This window comes from Bufo bufo, chromosome 1 (assembly GCF_905171765.1).
Source record: "Bufo bufo chromosome 1, aBufBuf1.1, whole genome shotgun sequence".
In the NCBI taxonomy this organism is placed as follows: Eukaryota; Metazoa; Chordata; class Amphibia; order Anura; family Bufonidae; genus Bufo; species Bufo bufo.
The window spans coordinates 315431525-315452141 of NC_053389.1; the positions used below are offsets into that span (position 1 = coordinate 315431525).

The 20617-nt window shown below is 38.6% G+C and overlaps 5 protein-coding genes across 13 annotated transcripts in view; all 5 read right to left on the minus strand.

Moving 5' to 3' along the window:
- The window catches only part of LOC121008669 (protocadherin gamma-C5-like), a 145011-nt gene extending 132384 nt beyond the window's left edge, over positions 1-12627 (minus strand). Inside the window, 2 exon segments of the mRNA XM_040441367.1 lie at positions 10039-10222; positions 10225-12627. Coding sequence (XP_040297301.1) covers positions 10097-10222; positions 10225-12471 — 2373 coding nt within the window. The 5' untranslated portion in view covers positions 12472-12627 and the 3' untranslated portion in view covers positions 10039-10096.
- LOC121008687 (protocadherin gamma-C5-like) overlaps positions 1-19653 on the minus strand; it is a 122085-nt gene extending 102432 nt beyond the window's left edge. The window contains 2 exon segments of the mRNA XM_040441387.1: positions 17070-17262; positions 17265-19653. Coding sequence (XP_040297321.1) covers positions 17152-17262; positions 17265-19508 — 2355 coding nt within the window. The 5' untranslated portion in view covers positions 19509-19653 and the 3' untranslated portion in view covers positions 17070-17151.
- Positions 1-20617, minus strand: part of LOC121008577 (protocadherin gamma-C5-like) — a 392139-nt gene that overhangs the window by 147456 nt on the left and 224066 nt on the right. The gene's annotated exons all lie outside the window — the stretch shown is intronic.
- The window catches only part of LOC121008655 (protocadherin gamma-C5-like), a 236440-nt gene that overhangs the window by 132368 nt on the left and 83455 nt on the right, over positions 1-20617 (minus strand).
- LOC121008664 (protocadherin gamma-C5-like) overlaps positions 1-20617 on the minus strand; it is a 160844-nt gene that overhangs the window by 102423 nt on the left and 37804 nt on the right.

A 20617-nucleotide genomic window follows, 5' to 3' on the forward strand; every position in this document is an offset into this window, starting at 1 on the left:
GATCGTCAGTGTAGGTTAGATAGTGATATAGTGTAGCTGATAGGTTCCAGTGCAGGGTGTTAGGCAGTGTGATAGGTTCTGCTGTCCATACATACATGCTACAGACATAGTGCTGTGATGTCACAAGTTCACAACAATACTTAGTGCACTAATCAGTAGTATGTAGTCAGACCTGCTAAAATGTGAAGTTGCACGTATTGCACAAAAATATGCGCGTCATTGATTGCCGATTTGTGCAATTGTGAATATATTGGAGCACTCTATCTGCATATAAAGCTATTGTAATGTTCTGCCATGCCAACCATTTTCTCCAGTCTCAAGAAACTTCTATCAGCTTTAGAAATGTAGCAAAAGTGACCCACGCCTGTATTGTGCGCGTATTTTACGTGAATATTACATTGGCGATTTTTGCAATCAAGAAAGTAATGGTAAATTTGTGAATTTATGATGAATATTCGACCAAATATTCGTGAAATATCACAAATTCGAATATTGCCCCCGCCGATCATCACTAATAATGAATATTAAAGGAAATGTGTCACCAAAAATGTTATCTGCCAGTTAAAACCAGATAGTAACACCTATCCTTTTTTTTAAACTGATTTGATTTTCTAATTACATATTTTTAGATTCTGTTTTCTGAACATGATTATGGGGGCAGTCATCTTGCCTGAGCTGTTCTTTAACAGCATTTACAAAATATAAAAAAAAAATTGCTTTACGTCAGCCATGTGGACCATAGACACAATGTTCACGAGGTGACCTCAATGATTCATATGGAAGAGTTGTCTAGGCATGCTGTGTGCCCTGTGCAGAGGACATTGTACAAGGAAAGAATAGATAAGCTCTGACAATCACCTATTAGGATTAGTGGATCATGTCTTATTTATACAGAAAGATGATATCATTACAGGCAGGATTAGAATGGTATATAACTGCAGTAAAGTGATCTGTATAGACAAGAAGTTGTGTCTATTATTAGTAAAAACTGCAGGAATTTATGTTTTTTGTTTAACTATAGACAGTGACATGGAAAATTAAAAATAACATCACCAAAAATTATTTTAAAATATGTAAAAACATAAAAATGTGATTTAAACAATAGGTCATTTTCAGATGACACATTCCCTTTAAACGTTCTATTGATGACCTATCCTCACAATAGGTAATCAATATCAGATCGGCGGGGGCCCAACACCCAGCACCCCTGCCGATCAGCTGTATGAGGAGAGGGCGCACGCAGTGTGCACCTGCTGTATCCCTTCTATCTTCCTGTCCATTGCAGTTGTGCCATATACATATAACAAAGAGCAGAAAGAGAGATTGGAGACGGCACGTGCACAGTGTGCGCGCCATCTCCTCAAACAGCTGATCAGTGGGGGTGTCGGGTGTCGGACCCCCGCCGACCCTAAGCATAGGTCATTAATAGAAAAAGACCGGACAACCTCTTTAAACTTGATTTTATCATGCACATCCATCCAGAAAAAAGAATTTATTATTGTGATTTCATTTATTTGGTTATGACTTGTAAACTGTATATTATAACAGACTTTATATAACGTAAATATTCAGAATTCTTATTAGTTTATTGCCATATTATATATAATATAATAACAGGTTTTATACAACAAACCATTTTCAAACATGCATATGTTATAACCAAAACATGTCGCATATTATTGTATAATGTGCCAATAAACTAAGAAGAATTGCAAGCGATAGTGAGTGGAGGAATTTCCTTCCAACTATTGTATGGGATGCCTTGCCTAGGCACAAGCACCATATGACCTACACCGGTGTACCGACTTACTTTCACACAACTGCACTAATCAATTATGCCAATCTCTCGAAACATTTGAAAACCAATGATAGTACACCCTAAAATACATTATTAAGCCGCATTTGAATGAAAACAAAGGCACAAAAATGTGTCATTGATACCTCACCTGATTAGTATCATTACATAAAGGATTAGGATCCTGAATTGGTTCTGTTAACTGAGGAAAATTTTCCGTTTTACTCAATGTAGAACCTGGAAAATCAGCTGAGGGAGGAAAGCAAGCCGGATAACAAGACAGTGGAGCTTCTGGTGGAGCCATCCGCACCTCCATATATTTTAATGTTCCATCTGTGTTCAGGTAAAGGGTTGGTTTGTACTGATCCATATAGGTGGTAGAAAGTGATTTGTCAGAAAAGCAGAATCCACAACCAGAATCATAATTCTTTCTAAGACACCTGACAAGTAATATAGTAAATGTGACCAGAAAAACTGCACTAATGGCCACAAGGGAGACAATAAGATACAAAGTCAGGTCTGGAGTAGATTTGGCATTTGTAAGAAAGTCTTGAGATTTAGGACTTTCCTGGGCAATACTGTCTAATATATTTACAATGATAGTAGCTGAAGTGGTCATAGAAGGTTCCCCATGGTCACTGACTGCAATCACAAGTCGATGCTCTGTGTTATCTGTCTCATGTAAACCTCGGAGAGTCCTGACTTCTCCTGAGTATTCAGAGATGTGGAATAAGGCAGGACTAGCAGACTGAACAAGACTATAGAGGAGCCAGGCATTGTGCCCAGAATCTATATCCACTGCAGACACCTTACTGACTAAATAGCCAGGAACAGCAGATCTTGGAATTGTCTCTTCAGCAATGGTCTCTCCTGTATACTCTGGGTATAAGATGGCGGGAGAGTTGTCATTTGTATCCAGAATAAATATGAAGACAGTAACATTGGAGGATAATTTTGGAGATCCAGAATCTTCCACTCTTGCTGTGATCTGCAGAACCTGGAATTGTTCATAGTCAAAAGACCTTTGTGCATAAATATTCCCGGTGTCGGAGTTAATGTAGACAAATGAAGAGACAGGAGAACCATGGATATGGCTGTCAGTGATGGAGTAAATGAGGTTTGCATTAGCTCCCTCATCCAGATCCGTAGCAGATACTGTACATAACAGTCTGCCGGCCTCATTGTTTTCTTCTATGAAGGCGCTGTAGACATTGTGTAGAAATGCTGGACGATTATCATTAACATCAGAGATATTAAGGCTGATTGTAATCTGGCTGCTGAGAGATGGAGAACCCAGATCAGATGCCGTCAGTTTGATAGTATATTGGGAGAGCTTCTCCCTGTCCAGATGTCCACTAGTGACCAGAGCATAACGCTGTGACATGGGCTGGGATGTGAACGGTATATCTGGAGACACTACAAGCTTTGTTTCTCCATTCTTGTATGAGTCTTTGTCTCGTATGGTGATGAAACCCACAACCGTTCCTATGGGGGCATTCTCAGGTATTTCATTAATTTTGGATATAAAAATAATTTCAGGAATATTATCATTCACATCTTCTATTTCAATCTGGATACGACACCTACCCTCAAGCTTTGGGGATCCCTTATCTATTGTTTTTATTAAAAGCTCATAAATATTAGATGCTTCAAAATCCACCAGTCCTTTAATAAATACTTCACCTGTGACTGGGTTTATATCAAATATTTCCTTTGCAGACCTTGCTGTACGTTGGTCTATAGAATATGTGAACTCACTATTTACGCCCTCATCTGCATCTGTAGCATTGAGTTTTAGTACTACTGTTTTTAAAGGCACATTTTCCAGTATATTTTTCTTATAACGTGACTGATTGAACACTGGAGCGTTATCATTGATATCTAGCACAATGACTGTTATCTCAGTGGATCCTGACCTGGCTGGTTCTCCTCCGTCTATCGCAGTGAGAGTAAGCTTGTGCTCTGACTTCTCTTCTCTATCTAGAATTTTTTCCAATACTAATTCTGCAATTAGAGTTCCAGAATCTTTAGTTAAAGATAATGAAAAATATGGATTTGGGTTTAGTCTGTATTGACTGACACCATTAATACCTACATCAAGATCCTGAGCATTCTCCAAAGGAAATTGTTCACCTTGTAGTGTTAACAGTTCTGTAATTTTTATAACCTGATTGGTCGTTGAAAAAAATGGTGAATTATCATTTATGTCCAATATTTCAATTTCTAGGCTGTGCAGCTCTTGAGGATTCTCAGCCACAACCTCTAAATGCAGCAAACAGCTCAGGCTGGATCCACACAGACTCTCCCTATCAATCCTCTCATGTACAACCAGAGCTCCATTCTTCTGCTCTATAGAGAATAATCTGCTGCTTCCATCTGATCCCAAACTCAGTCTCCTTCTACTAATATCAGCCAGATTCACCCCCAGATCCTGAGCCACATTCCCCACAACAGTCCCTGGATGAGACTCCTCAGCAATAGAATAACGCAGCTGCCCAGAGACCCAGCCCCAGCTACAAAGGAAGAGGGAGAAAGCTACTTGCCATTTCCAAGCCTTTACAAAGCTCTGATTGTCCATATCTTAAATCCTTCTTTTAAAATGTGTAGAAAATAATCATCATCCCATTAATCCAAGTGTGTAGACAGCACAAATATAAATCCAATGAAAGGGTAATAAAGGTTTTCCTGCATTGAAATCATCCACAGGGCTCTCCTCGGAGCAGCAGCTCTTCTTTGTGTGAGAAGAAAGATGGGAGGGTGAATCACTGAGCCAGGGGGAGGAGAGCGCAGAGCATATTTGAGCAAATTTAGTAGTAGAGCTGAAAAATCTAAGTGGATGACAAGTCTGCCCTCTACTGGACAATACTGTGAATTATTTCTATCAGCACAATAAAAATAAGGTAAAATTAGTATACCGTTGTTTTTAAATATAGGTTACAATATATCACAATTCTGTGTAGAAGACTCAAATCACTGCAATCACAGTGGAAATTCTTATATATAAGTGCATCCAAACTCATACACTGTTTATGTAGACACTTTGGGTTAATACAATATGTAAAATGTGGAGGTTCTTTTTCCCTTTGTACTGACTGACAAATAACAACTGTTTTTTTTTATTCTAGGTACTTATTTGTTTCTGTGCAAAATTGTACCCTTTACCCTAATAAATGTATAGTAGGTAAACAATGTTAGACTCTTATATACAGTAAGATTACCAAACAGATTTTCCAATTTTCTGAAGTGCATGTGCAAACTTCTCACATTCACAAGCTACTGAGTGGAATAGTATTATGCATCTGGAGATATAGGTGGTTTAATGGAGGTTAGTAGAGGTAACATTTCTTTAATGATAATGCACATGCCTGTCACTAGTGTTTCCTATCAGGCAAAAACGTGAATATTGATACTTAAGATAGAAAGGTATCAAGCATTTAGAGCCAACATTGCAATAGTTATTTTTAATGTGGTATGAATTCACTGTATCTACAATAACTAAGGATGTGCTGGTAAACAGCTGATCAATATTAGGTTAGCATTTAAAGCCCCTTTGAATTAACTGGTACCACAAAGCCGTAGGCTGCTATAAGCTGTAAATCAGGGGTGCACAACCTGCGGCCCGGGGGCCACATGCGGCCCTTGATACCATTCTGTGCGGCCCCCAACCATCTGGTAACAGACATGTATGCCTATGTCTTGTGGCTGCTCACATGTATTTTTCATGTATTTCTCCCATTAGATGGGAGTCCTGGAAGTGTAACTAGACATTAATGGTATATAATAATGTGTCTTCAATATGCCATAAGTACAATATTTCAGTTGTTAATACATCTTTAAATTTTAATTTCGGCCCTCGTCATTGGTTCAGTCTGGCAATGTGGCCCCCAACCAAGAAACGTTGTGCACCCCTGGTGTAAATGGTACAATTTAAAAAATTCAGATGAGTCCTCTAGAACAGATGTCATAGTCATTTTTCTCTCTGCCATCTGTATGATATGCCTAATAGGGCATATGAATTTTATTTATCCCAGTGCGACAACCCCTTTAAGTGTTTTTTTTTTTTGGGACAAGTAGCCTGCAGCTACCTTTTATTTAATAATGAAGACCACACTGTATAGCCCTTCTTCATTGTTAATGGCCGCGTAGCAGCATTAAACAGGGGTTGTTTCTGGTATGGGGTTCAGCTGGTTAGGTGGGGGGATAATATGTATATTATTACTATTCTGGCCTGCAATCTCCTGTCGGTTATTTGACAACAGAATATTAATCAGCTCTGGCATACCCACTAGCGCTCTCCAGCCCTTATTCTGCCTTCTGCTTTTCCTTCTTTTCCACATCGTCTAATATCGCTGAGACTATATCATGAGGATAATTCAGCTCCTCCTCTCTCTGCATCTTGCTACTTTTCTAGGACATGGAGACCAAGAAGAAAGATTTAGAAAAAGTAAAAAATTAGGATGGTCATCATTAAGAACTGGTACCCCTAAGTAGTGCAGACTGGATGGTATAGGTTGTTCCGCTGGCAGTGGAATAATAAAGGCATCCATCTTATTGGTATTGAATTACATTTATAGCTGATGTGGGGATAAGTAACTGTAGGAATAAACTAATAAAACTGAAGAAGAATAAGATTCCCTGCAGTCTTCCTGCACTCTCTGGGCAGTCTCCTTCTCCAATATTCGTATACTATTTGTTTTCAGCAGGACTGTCTGTAGCGCATGAACACTTGCCATGTCTGTTCCTATGCTCAGCTCACAGGACAATGGCAGAGAATGCACAGGATGAGAATTTTATAGAGCTGTGATATCACAAGGAATGGTTGGCTATCTGCAGATTGGCTGGCTGCATTGCATTATGGGTGATCTCGTGTTCCCGGCCTTCTTACTTTCACTTTGTAACACGTACATCAGCCATTTTAGGAAAAACTAATTCGCTATCACAAAGCGTGAGGAAATTCGGCTTTGTTTTGAATCAAACTTTTCCTAAACTTGGAATTAATTGCGCTTCAAATTATTCACTCAGCACTACATGTGTGCTTCTTTCTCTATGTGCATACTTTACAACAGTCCCTATTTTTTCCATACTTCTTTTTAATGTCCCTCTTTTTGCCTTGATGAATATAGTTGTATTCTTACATTTACTATATGAATAAAAAAAAAAATTACTGTTAGGTTTGCAACTGTAAACTAGAATATATTTCATGTTTTGTTGCTAATCTAAACTAACCATTTCTTCATTTGGTGTCATAATGTCTAAAATAGAGCTCCTAAAGATTACTGATACGTACACATATCTATCATACAATTAATCATCACTGTTTCTCTGTAACCGTTCAAGTATTTGTGAGGTATGTACCATATGTGTGACATCGGAATGCATTTATGCATCAATATGTGTATCTGCTTAGGGTGCATATGCATATGCATCCAAGTATATGTGGGATTACATTGGTGTACAGTCGTGGCCAAAAGTTTTGAGAATTACATAAATATTGGAAATTGGAAAAGTTGCTGCTTAAGTTTTTATAATAACAATTTGCTTATACTCCAGAATGTTATGAAGAGTGATCAGATGAATTGCATAGTCCTTCTTTGCCATGAAAATTAACTTAATCCCAAAAACACCTTTCCACTGCATTTCATTGCTGTCATTAAAGGACCTGCTGAGATCATTTCAGTAATCATCTTGTTAACTCAGGTGAGAATGTTGACTAGCACAAGGCTGGAGATCATTATGTCAGGCTGATTGGGTTTAAATTGCAGACTTGACATGTTAAAAGGAGGGTGATGCTTGAAATCATTGTTCTTCCATTGTTAACCATAGTGACCTGCCAAGAAACGCGTGCAGCCATCATTGCGTTGCATAAAAATGGCTTCACAGGCAAGGATATTGTGGATACTAAGATTGCACCTCAATCAACAATTTATAGGATCATCAATAACTTCAAGGAAAGAGGTTCAATTCTTGTTAAGAAGGCTTCAGGGCGTCCAAGAAAGTTCAGCAAGCACCAGGATCGTCTCCTAAAGAGGATTCAGCTGCGGGATCGGAGTGCCACCAGTGCAGAGCTTGCTCAGGAATGGCAGCAGGCAGGTGTGAGCGCATCTGCACGCACAGTGAGGCGAAGACTTTTGGAAGATGGCCTGGTGTCAAGAAGGGCAGCAAAGAAGCCACTTCTCTCCAAAAAAAACATCAGGGACAGATTGATCTTCTGCAGAGAGTTTGGTGAATGGACTGCTGAGGACTGGGGCAAAGTCATATTCTCCGATGAAGCCTCTTTCCGATTGTTTGTGGCATCTGGAAAAAGGCTTGTCCGGAGAAGAAAAGATGAGCGCTACCATTAGTCCTGTGTCATGCCAACAGTAAAGCATCCTGAGACCATTCATGTGTGGGGTTGCTTCTCATCCAAGGGAGTGGGCTGACTCACAATTTTGCCCAAAAACACAGCCATGAATAAAGAATGGTACCAAAACACCCTCCAACAGCAACTTCTTCCAACAATCTAACAACAGTTTGGTGAAGAACAATGCATTGTCCAGCACGATGGAGCACCGTGCCATAAGGCAAAAGTGATAACTAAGTGGCTCGAGGACCAAAACGTTGACATTTTGGGTCCATGGCCTGGAAACTCCCCAGATCTTAATCCCATTGAGAGCTTGTGGTCAATCCTCAAGAGACGGGTGGACAAACAAAAACCCACTAATTCTGACAAACTCCAAGAAGTGAATATGAAAGAATGGGTTGCTATCAGTCAGGAATTGGCCCAGAAGTTGATTGAGAGCATGCCCAGTCGAATTGCAGAGGTCCTGAAAAAGAAGGGCCAACACTGCAAATACTGACTCTTTGCATAAATGTCATGTAATTGTCGATAAAAGGTATGAAGTGCGTGTAATTATATTTCACTACATCACAGAAACAACTGAAACAAAGATCTAAAAGCAGTTTAGCAGCAAACTTTGTGAAAATTTATATTTGTGTCATTCTCAAAACTTTTGGCCACGACTGTAAGTGCTCAAAAGTTTATATATAAAATTCTATACTATACTATTTTTAAAAGATACATACATATGTGTGAGCATGTCTATGTAGGTGCATTTAAATATGTGTTTTTATATTAATATGTTGAAAATTACACTTTTTTAAACTGTATATAAACATACATAGCAGAAATATTGAATGTGCATCCTTTGTATACTTTTTATTCTCATGACATAATCCTTCATCATTATGATGTAATAAACTTTTTGGATATGTTTGGGTTCAGACAAATAATCTAATGGCCTGTAGATTATATATGTAAAGGTTATATTGCATGCTGGTATAGAGTCCCACAGTCTCCATGTACTGCCAAAAACATTATTTTGGATAAGATACAGAACAGAGGTATTTTCCACAAAAACAAAGCTTCATAGATAAGGCATCAGATGAAACATGTCATAATTTGTTTTCTGTCATCACTGCATCCCATTCAATGGCCACATGACATGCTGGGTGTAACATGACCAACACCATGTTTAGTTCTGTTTAGTTAGTCTGTGGATGCACTGCAAATGACGAATCTATAGGCTTTACTCAGTGCCATTCCACTGTGCTACCATAGGACAAATGTACTGAAATAATAAAGTTACAGTGTGTGGGTAGAGTTAGATATACAGATATATTCTAAAATTTAATTGTATGATTATTCTATAGACAAAGAAAAACTGGAAAACCCCTTAAGAGTCCTTTAACAAACTATAATAAAGTTGTGTGCATGAGGCCTTGCTTGTATTTATGATGTATGGACTGTACCGATACCTGTGTTTTTTTTTATCACATATGCATTACTAAGTCTACACAATGATCACACAGATCTGCAAGATCTATGCACATCATGTTGGAGATATTCTTTATCCTCTGCCCATTACTGTCGTATAAACTGAAATATCCTGGACAGTAAACACAACATGGACCTGTGAACCTATTCAAACATCCGACATTCTAATATACTGCCAACACTGATAAGTTCATGCAACTACATTTGCAGAAACAATAAATAACATAATAGCAACATCCCATAGAAGCTCCTACTGGATAAATAAGCCAATGAAAACATCCAAACTATTCAAATAAATCAAAGTATGGACTATATATGAGAAAAAAAATTATGAAAATGCAGGAATAATATATAAAAATATCTAAACATTATTATAAAAACTGTACATTACAGTACTCAAATACTTCATGATACAGAAAATAGATCTCACCTGAGGAGGTTCACTAAACCAGCTGGAATCTGAAATATGTTCTGGTTCCCTGACCAAATCAGTTAACTGAGTCTTTGGTAATGTAGAATGAGAAATATCTGTTACAGGAGGAAAACAAGCTGGATAACAAGACCCTGGAGCTTCTGGTGGAGCCATCCGCACCTCCATGTACTTTAATGTTCCATCTGAGTTCAGGTAAAGGGTTGGTTTGTACTGATCCATATAGGTGGTAGAAAGTGATTTGTCAGAAAAGCAGAATCCACACCCAGAATCATAATTCTTTCTAAGGCACCTGACAAGTAAGATAGCAAATGTGACCAGAAAAACTGCACTGATGGCCACAAGGGAGACAATAAGATACAGAGTGAGGTCTGGAGTAGATTTGGCATTTGCAAGAAAGTCATGAGATTTAGGACTTTCCTGAGCAACAGTGTCCAATATATTCACAATGATAGTAGTTGTAGTGGTCATAGAAGGTTCCCCATGGTCACTGACTGTAATCACAAGTCGATGCTCCGTGTTATCTATTTCATGTAAACCTCGGAGAGTCCTGACTTCTCCAGAGTATTCAGAGATGTGGAATAAAGCAGGGCTTACAGACTGAACAAGACTATAGAGGAGCCAGGCATTGTGCCCAGAATCTATATCCACTGCAGACACCTTACTGACTAAATAGCCAGCAGCAGCAGATCTTGGAATGGACTCTTCAGCAATGGTCTCTCCTGCATTCTCTGGGTATAAGATTGTGGGAAAGTTGTCATTTGCATCTACAATAAATATGAAGACAGAAACATTGGAGGATAATTTTGGAGATCCGGAATCTTCCACTCTTGCTATGATCTGCAGAACCTGGAATTGTTCATAGTCAAAAGACCTTTGTGCATAAATATCCCCGGTGTTGGAGTTAATGTAGACAAATGAAGAGACAGGAGAACCATGGATATGGCTCTCAGTGATGGAGTAAATGAGGTTTGCATTAGCTCCCTCATCCGGATCTACAGCAGATACTGTACATAACAGTCTGCCGGCCTCATTGTTTTCTGCTATAAAGGAGTTGTAGACATTGTGTAGAAATGCTGGAGGATTATCATTAACATCAGAGATATTAAGGCTGATTGTAATCTGGCTGCTGAGAGATGGAGAACCCAGATCAGATGCCGTCAGTTTAATCGTGTATTGTGAGAGCTTCTCCCTGTCCAGATGTCCACTAGTGACAAGAGCGTAACGCTGTGACATGGGCTGGCATTTAAATGGTAAACCCAGTGATACATCCAGTCTAACTTCTCCATTTTTACCTGAATCCTTGTCTCTTACTGTGATGAGTCCAACAACAGTTCCTATAGGGACATTTTCTGTAATTGCATTATTTTTAGATATAAAATTAATTTCTGGGCTATTATCATTTACATCTTCTATTTCCACTTGGACAACACAGTGTCCCTCTTGTTTAGGAGAACCCTTATCTACAGCTTTAATAAAAAGCTCAAAAAAGTTGATGCCTTCATAATCTACAATGTCCTTATTATATATTTCCCCTGTTGTAGGATTTAAATCAAATGTTACCTTTGCAGCTTCTAAAGTACGATGATCAAATGAAAAGATGAATTCACTGTTTACGCCTTCATCTAAATCAGTAGCATTGACTTTCAAAATGGTCGTTTTCAGAGGGATATTTTCTAGGACACTAGTTTTATAGAAGGACTGATGAAACACTGGTGCATTGTCATTGATATCTAATACAAGGACTGTTATCTGTGTAGATCCTGATCTGGCTGGTTCTCCTCCATCTATAGCACTGAGAATAAGCCTGTGCTCTGCGATCTCTTCCCTGTCTAGAGTCTTTTCCAGCACTAATTCAGCAATGAGCGTTCCATCGTTATGCTTTTTTGTGGACAATGAAAAATATGGATTTGATTTCATTGTGTAGTGACTGACACTATTAATCCCTACATCTAAATCTTGAGCATTCTCTAACGGAAATTGTTTACCTACACTTGTAAGTAACTCTGTCACCTTTATAATCTGGTTAGCACTTGGAAATACTGGTGAATTATCATTAATATCCAGAACCTCTATTTCCAGACTGTGAAGCTCCAGAGGATTCTCGGCCACAACCTCTAGATGCAGCAAACAGCTCAGGCTGGATCCACACAGACTCTCCCTATCAATCCTCTCATGTACAACCAGAGCTCCATTCTTCTGCTCTATAGAGAATAATCTGCTGCTTCCATCTGATCCCAAACTCAGTCTCCTTCTACTAATATCAGCCAGATTCACCCCCAGATCCTGAGCCACATTCCCCACAACAGTCCCTGGATGAGACTCCTCAGCAATAGAATAACGCAGCTGCCCAGAGACCCAGCCCCAGCTACAAAGGAAGAGGGAGAAAGCTACTTGCCATTTCCAAGCCTTTACAAATCTCTGATTGTCCATATCTTAAATCCTTCTTCTAAAATGTGTAGAAAACAATCATTATCCCCTCAATCCAAGTGTGTGAGGATCAAAAATATAAATCCAATGGAAGGGAAACTCCTGTTTTTCCTGCATTGAAATCATCCACAGGGCTCTCATCGGAGCTACAGCTCTTCTTTGTGTGAGAAGAAAGATGGGAGGGTGAATCACTGAGCCAGGGGGAGGAGAGCGCAGAGCTGGTTTGAGCAGCCTCACTGCTGTAGCTCTGTAATGTGGATGACGTGTCTGCCCTCTGCTGGTCAATAATGTTTATTACATTTATATATTATTCAACTGATACTTTAGTGAAGAACAGTTTTATACTATAGTGAAGAGAAACACTTTCTTCTTGTAATTGTCTCCAGGATTCATATTTATACCCATAATCTTCTGGTATAAAAAAAATCTTGATTTTATTCTACTACGTGTCAAAGAAATGCGACTACAGAAAAATGCAGTGGAAGCTATAATATTATATGCTGCAAGCAATTTTCTTTTGCAAAAATACTACTTGTTAATATAATCAAATAATATTTTGCAACATTTCTAGCCTTCTACGGAAAGTCAGACAATAAATATAGCATATAAATTTTGAACGTTCACTGCCACTTCCCCAAATATGCTGCAAGGTGAACCATTACATTATTGTACAGTGTACAAAATATTGCAGTTACAATGCCTCTACCCCAGTAAAAAGATGATATAAAATAACCTTTCAAATAAAAGGCATCTGTTATCAAATATACCTCAATAAAACCAGCTGACCTAAGAAATGTGCACTTGTCTGCTGAATTTAATGGTGTTGTTCCCATCATTGCTGAGAAATTCACACTTTACGAATATGCTAATGAGCCCCTGGGTGCAACGAGGGCGGTGATGATGCTATTATTGAATTATATAGCAGAAGAGGAGAGGGGAGAAAGCCACTGCCAGACACCTTGACTTATCTCTCCGGAGAACCAAAGGACAGTGTGTCTATCCACTGACATAAACTGTAGGGGGAGAGTCGGGAGTTCCCCATACATATTAGACAGTTGGCTAAACAGACCAGCAATACACTAATGTGTATAGGGCCTTAAATTACACAGTAACTGTAGATCCCATTCCATGCAAGTAATTATAATCCCCTTGATAGAGGCCTGTGTATAGTCAAGACAATAAAGAAATTTAAATGGTTAATGCATAAATTATGCAAGCAAATTTGACCAAAAACATTGAGTAGACTGCATAAGATTTCTAGGAACTTAAATTCTTACTCATTGTAAAAAGCCCATGATGACACCTGTGTGACAGCTTGGTGCTTGCCTATTAATATAAAACATACATAGCCAAATGTATATACTTTGGGGGAAATATATTCCCCTACAACACAGATTTAGCACTGAAAGATCACAAAACCTGGTTTAGTGACTTTTTAAATACAATTGCAAATAGATTTAGTTGCAACTAGCATTTTCATGCTGCCCTCTCCAGTGGGCATGACAAGTGCGGTATATGGGCTACGTGCCCCAGCACTTTCTTCAACATTTACACCAAAAACTGGCATAATTGATTAGTGAAATCTATGCCACCTATGAGCTGGGGTAGATTTTAGTCTGGCACATGAGCTGCTGGAGGAGCAATTTAATTTATGATGAGATATGCTATTTCATAAAAGAAATGCACAGGGCGCATCAAGGCTGGCGTAACACATGCTGGTCTTGATAAATAAGGGCCTATATGTATAAAATAAATATGCAGCAAACAAAACTAGCAATACAGATTGTACATTTCTATTAAGACAATATGATTTATTGGCTTGATATAATAGAAAAAAAAGTTTTCCAATGCAGATCTTTAAGAACTGCAATTTCTCATGAAACTCATTCAACACAATATTATAATATGTTAACAAAACCCTTGACAGACATTAGATGGCTGCACAAAGACAGATATAGCATAGATATCTTGTGATAGCATAGCAGCAGCTGTGGTTTAAGGAAACAAGCAGTGTACAGAAATGGAAAACAACAGCTCCTTACACTATGTAGCGGCTGTTGTCAGATACTAAAGATCAGCTCCCATTCACTTGAATGGACGCTGAATTGCAGTACCCAACAATGGCTCCTGTTCAATGGAATAGGAGCAGAGCTGCATTACCCGAGAAAGGTTCCTATTAAAGTAAATGGGAGCTGAGCTGCAGTACCCCAAACAGCCACTATACATTGTGCAGAGCTGTGGTGTTCTAGTTCCATACACTGTTTACTTCCTGCAGCCAGGACTGTAGATAACTGCTAATCGCTGGGGCTACTGGGTATTAGACTCCCACCATTCTGATATTCTTGAGGATCAATCCTATAGACAGGTCATTCATATGTTAGTTGCTGAAAGCCCCCTTTAATTTGGTCACCCACATGACAAATATTTCATCCCATTCTGTTAATGTTGTTGTAATGTTTTGTTTCCTGATTGTTCCCCAATATTTGTCATGGGAAAAACAAGAAAAGCGCATCTTGGATTTCCACATTACTGATCATTTTCCAAGTAGTCAAGCAGCACCAAAGAATGTGCATGTTTACGGACCAGGAGCCAGCAGCTTATTTGTATGGCCAGCATTAGTATAAGCATTAAAGAAAAAAAAATCTATTTTCTGATAGATTTCAGCATTATTTATCCATAAATATAATACAGTACCTTGTACACAATAATCAAAACCTCAGTTATAATGTTCTTCTATTCTACAGTTACTGAACAGCACTGCTTATATACACTATAAAAGACTATAATAAATATATAATTTCTGTTATTTATAGTATTTGGGAGAGTGTTAATGCTCCTTAAGGTCCCTTTACATTGTTCAATTGAGCAGAGGATTGTTGGGAAGGAAGCATTCCTTCCTGACAATCGCCAGCTCTGCATTTATATGCAGTGATCTCCTCCACAGTATAGGGAGGAACGATAGCTAATGCCATCGCTCATGTCCATACAGAATCATTGTTGATTTAGCTGTCCACACCAAATATCCTATTACCCGATGAGCAAGCTTGGAGGCCTAGAGGTGTAAGGAGTCTTACAGGCCAGGCAGTGCTCTTCTGTGTAAAAGGAATGCAAACAAGCTCTCTTTCCATTTGGGCTCTTTACTGGCTTAACTGGGTGACAGGCCTTCATTAGGATTTGGGCAGTAATATTTCTCATTACATTTACAGTAAAATGTGGCACTTAATCCAGACAATTAATCACTAAAATATAGCACGTATAGCATGGAAATTTCTAGAAAAAAAAAAGTATACTGTAATTACACAGGCAGCGGACACAAGCTAACAATACAAGTGATAGCTAAAAGCAGATATTTGAAAAAAGAGGATAAAGAAGAGTAATCCCACAAGAGACAACAAAGTAAATGATTCAATATTGGTTATGAATTAAAAGGGAGTTAAAGGGAAAGTGGCCTAGCTTTCATTCACAAAAAGCTCTCTAAAACATAAGAGCTGACATCTAATTGGACGATATTAGCAACCTCTTACTTTTTATTTTGTACCATTTTTAATAAATCTCCGCCAAATATGTGGTTGCTGTTATGAAATATAAAGGTATTATAAAGAGTGATATTCCATAAAATTGATCTCAATAAGAGATCTGCAAGCTAGTACAGTATTTAAAGAATATAACCAAAGAAGTAAAATTCAACAGAATTTAGTATCTAAAAGATATTAAAAATAATAAACATCACCTGCTAACAAAGAGTTTTTATAATAAATGTGTCTATTAAATAATATGCTTCTTTTAATATATACACTGCAGTCTAGTAGGGTTTATCAATCCATATCAAGTATAAAATTGTGTTCTGATATGTATTGCAATACAAAGTTTTAACACTTTAATACTAGAGCAGCCGTGCAGAATCTATACCTCGACCTACTATGTAAACAGGTTGTAAACAGACTTGATCTGCAGTGTGCTATTAACATGACATTTCGTTGTTGCATTCTACAGTTCAATTATATCAGATGCTAAAAGTCTTGTTCTGACTACAACCACTACAAGTCTAATAGCCAGTATTTGACTGAGGGGCCTAGGACCCACCAGTAAAATTCATTCTGGGGGCTCACTGCTTAGCTACATATAAGTATTACCTACTCACATAGTGCCAGACTGCAGCAAGATGGTCAAGATGAGTCATTATGGGGTCCCTGCAGTAACTTTGACAAGGAGTTGCCCAGGGAAAAGAATATACTTGGCTAACCTGACTCTGCACCTAGAAGTAATCTCCTCATCCATCTATAATAATAAACTGGGTAGTTTGTTAAATAATGTATCCAGTATTTTATATGAATATAGGCTGGCTAAGATGCTGTACACTGACTATCTGTATGTAGAATGGTCAATCAATAGTGCCATGTGCCACATATGCAGAGAGTAGGGACTGGAGGCTCACTCTGCTCAGGGGCCCACCAGGAGATTTCACTCTTCCCCTGTAAGCCAGTTCAAGCCTGCCTTTAATTAATATTGTATTGTTATCCCTGATTTCAATAAAAATTATAGTAAATAAAATAAAAATCTTTACCAAATGTCATTATGGAAACATAATGAGAGATCCTCACCTGATCAAGATCACCAAACCAACTTGAATCAATTTTATCAGGCTCCCTAGCTACTTGAGTTACCTCAGAATTTTTCTGGGGATTAGATAATGTTGAATGAAGAATATCTGCAGTAGGGGGGAAACAAGCTGGATAACAAGACAGTGGAGCTTCTGGTGGAGCCATCCGCACCTCCATATATTTTAATGTTCCATCTGTGTTCAGGTAAAGGGTTGGTTTGTACTGATCCATATAGGTGGTAGAAAGTGATTTGTCAGTAAAGCAGAATCCACACCCAGAATCATAATTCCTTCTAAGGCACCTGACAAGTAAGATAGCAAATGTGACCAGAAAAACTGCACTGATGGCCACAAGGGAGACAATAAGATATAGAGTGAGGTCTGGAGTAGATTTGGCATTTGAAAAGTCTTGAGATTTAGGACTTTCCTGGGCAACAGTGTCCAATATATTCACAATGACAGTAGTTGTAGTGGTCATAGAAGGTTCCCCATGGTCTCTGATTGCTATCACAAGTCGATGCTCCGTATTATCTGTCTCATGTAAACCCCGGAGAGTCCTGACTTCTCCAGAGTATTCAGAGATTTGGAATAAAGCAGGACTGGCTGACTGAACAAGACTATAGAGGAGCCAGGCATTGTGCCCAGAATCTATATCCACTGCAGACACCTTACTGACTAAATAGCCAGCAGTAGCAGATCTTGGAATGGTCTCTTCAGCAATGGTCTCTCCTGTATTCTCTGGGTATAAGATGGTAGGAGAGTTGTCATTTGTATCCAGAACAAAGATGAAGACAGAAACATTGGAGGATAATTTTGGAGATCCAGAATCTTCCACTCTTGCTGTGATCTGTAGAACCTGATATTGTTCATAGTCAAAGGACCTTTGTGCATAAATATTTCCGGTGTCAGAGTTAATGTAGACAAATGAAGAGACAGGAGAACCATGGATATGACTCTCAGTGATGGAGTAAATGAGGTTTGCATTAGCTCCCTCATCCGGATCTAGAGCAGATACTGTACATAACAGTCTGCCGGCCTCATTGTTTTCTGCTATGAAGGCGTTGTAGACATTATGTAGAAATGCTGGAGTATTATCATTAACATCAGAGATATTAAGGCTGATTGTAATCTGGCTGCTGAGAGATGGAGAACCCAGATCAGATGCTGTCAGTTTTATAGTGTATTGTGAGAGCTTCTCCCTGTCCAGATGTCCACTAGTGACCAGAACATAACGCTGTGACATGGGCTGGCATGTGAAGGGCAAACCTGGAGACACTTGTAAGCTAATTTCTCCATTTTTTCCAGAATCTCTATCTCTGACCATGACAAATCCAACTAAAGTTCCCAAGGGTGCATCCTCAGGGACCTCATTATTTTTGGAGCTGAAAAATATTTCTGGGGTGTTATCATTTACATCTCTCACATCCACCAGAACAACACATCGTCCTTCAAGTTTAGGTGACCCTTTGTCCACTGCCTTGATAAATAATTCATATGATTGTGATACCTCAAAATCCACATATGCTTTTATGAAAATGTCACCAGTTTGTGACTTTATATCAAATATGTTCTTTGCAGATACCAATGTATGGTGATCAAAGGAATAGAAAATGTCACCATTTGCACCGTCATCCAGATCAGTGGCATTTAGTTTTATAATAACTGTGTTTAGAGGTACATTTTCCAGTACTTCTATGTGATAACTTGGCTGCTGGAAAACAGGAGGATTGTCATTAATGTCTAAAACTATAATTGTTATCTGTGTGGATCCAGATCTGGCTGGTTCTCCCCCATCTATAGCAGTGAGAATAAGCTTGTGTTCTGTTTTTTCTTCTCTATCTAGAATTTTTTCCAGCACCAGCTCACAAATAAGAGTTCCATCATTGCGCTTCTTTACTAATAAAGAAAAATATGGATTTTGATTCAATATATACTGACTAACACCATTTTTACCTGTATCCAAATCATTAGCAGCTTCCAGAGGGACCTGAACTCCAGGAATTGTAATCAGTTCTGTTATTTTTATAACTTGATCAGAAATTGAGAAAAGGGGTGAATTATCGTTAATATCCAAAACCTCTATTTCCAGACTGTGCAGCTCCAGAGGATTCTCAGCCACAACCTCTAAATGCAGCAAACAGCTCAGGCTGGATCCACACAGGCTCTCCCTATCAATCCTCTCATGTACAACCAGAGCTCCATTCTTCTGCTCTAGAGAGAATAATCTGCTGCTTCCATCTGATCCAAAACTCAGTCTCCTTCTACTAATATCAGCCAGATTCACCCCCAGATCCTGAGCCACATTCCCCACAACAGTTCCTGGATGAGACTCCTCAGCAATAGAATAACTAAGCTGCCCAGAGACCCAGCCCCAGCTACAAAGGAAGAGGGAGAAAGCTACTTGCCATTTCCAAGCCTTTACAAAGCTCTGATTGTCCATATCTTAAATCCTTCTTTTAAATTGTGTAGAAATAATCATCATCCCATCAATTCAAGAGTGTGAGAGTGTGAGGAGCAAAAATATAAATCCAACTGAAGGGAAACTCCTGTTTTTCCTGCATTGAAATCATCCACAGGGCTCTCGTCGGAGCTACAGCTCTTCTTTGTGTGAGAAGAAAGATGGGAGGGTGAATCACTGAGCCAGGGGGAGGAGTGCGCAGAGCTGACATGAACCAGTTGACTGCTGTTCCTCTGTAATTTGGAAGACATGTCCGCCCTCTGCTGGTCAATAATTACAAGTGCAACATTTTTAGAAAAGAAGAAAAAAATATATATATGTATATATATATTTTATGATTTTTTAAGCACTGATATAAAAGTTATTTTGTTTATGGTCAGATGTTACTTTAACATCTATATTAAAATATAAAATGCAATACATACATTGCATTTTGGTTTGTGGCGTTTTTGTTGCATTTAGGGGGTCAGTGTTTTTTATTTTCACATTACAGCATTATGTGGGAATGGTGTGTTTTTATGGTATTTGTCCTCTTTAAATTCTATATAGGACTTGAAAACACAATGAAAAACACATGCACAAAATGGTGCTAAATAAAAAAATCATCAGAAATGCCACTTACGCATTTTTAATAAAGAAATTCATACTAAGTGGAAGAGCCCTAAAACATGCCATTAGAACCCGATCTATCTGGTACCATTTGGTCCAAAATTCATTTCCATGTGATATAGAAGATATATGGTGTCATTTATCAAACTGGTGTAAAGTTGAACTGGCTTAGTTGCCCATAGCAACCAATCAGAGTCTACCTTTTATTTTCCAAAGGAGCTGCCAAAAAATAAAGGTGGAATCTGATTGGTTTCTATGGGCATCTAAGCCAGTTCTACGTTACACCAGTTTGATAAATAGCCACAATAGTCTCTATTATCATCAGAAGTGATGAGCGAATCGACTTCGGATGAAACATCCGAAGTCGATTCGCTTAAAACTTTGCTAGAATACTGAATAGCGAGCTCTCTGTACAATATTAGAATGTATTGGCTCCGATGAGCCGACGTTATTACTTTGCTAAGTCTCGCAAGACTTTGGGT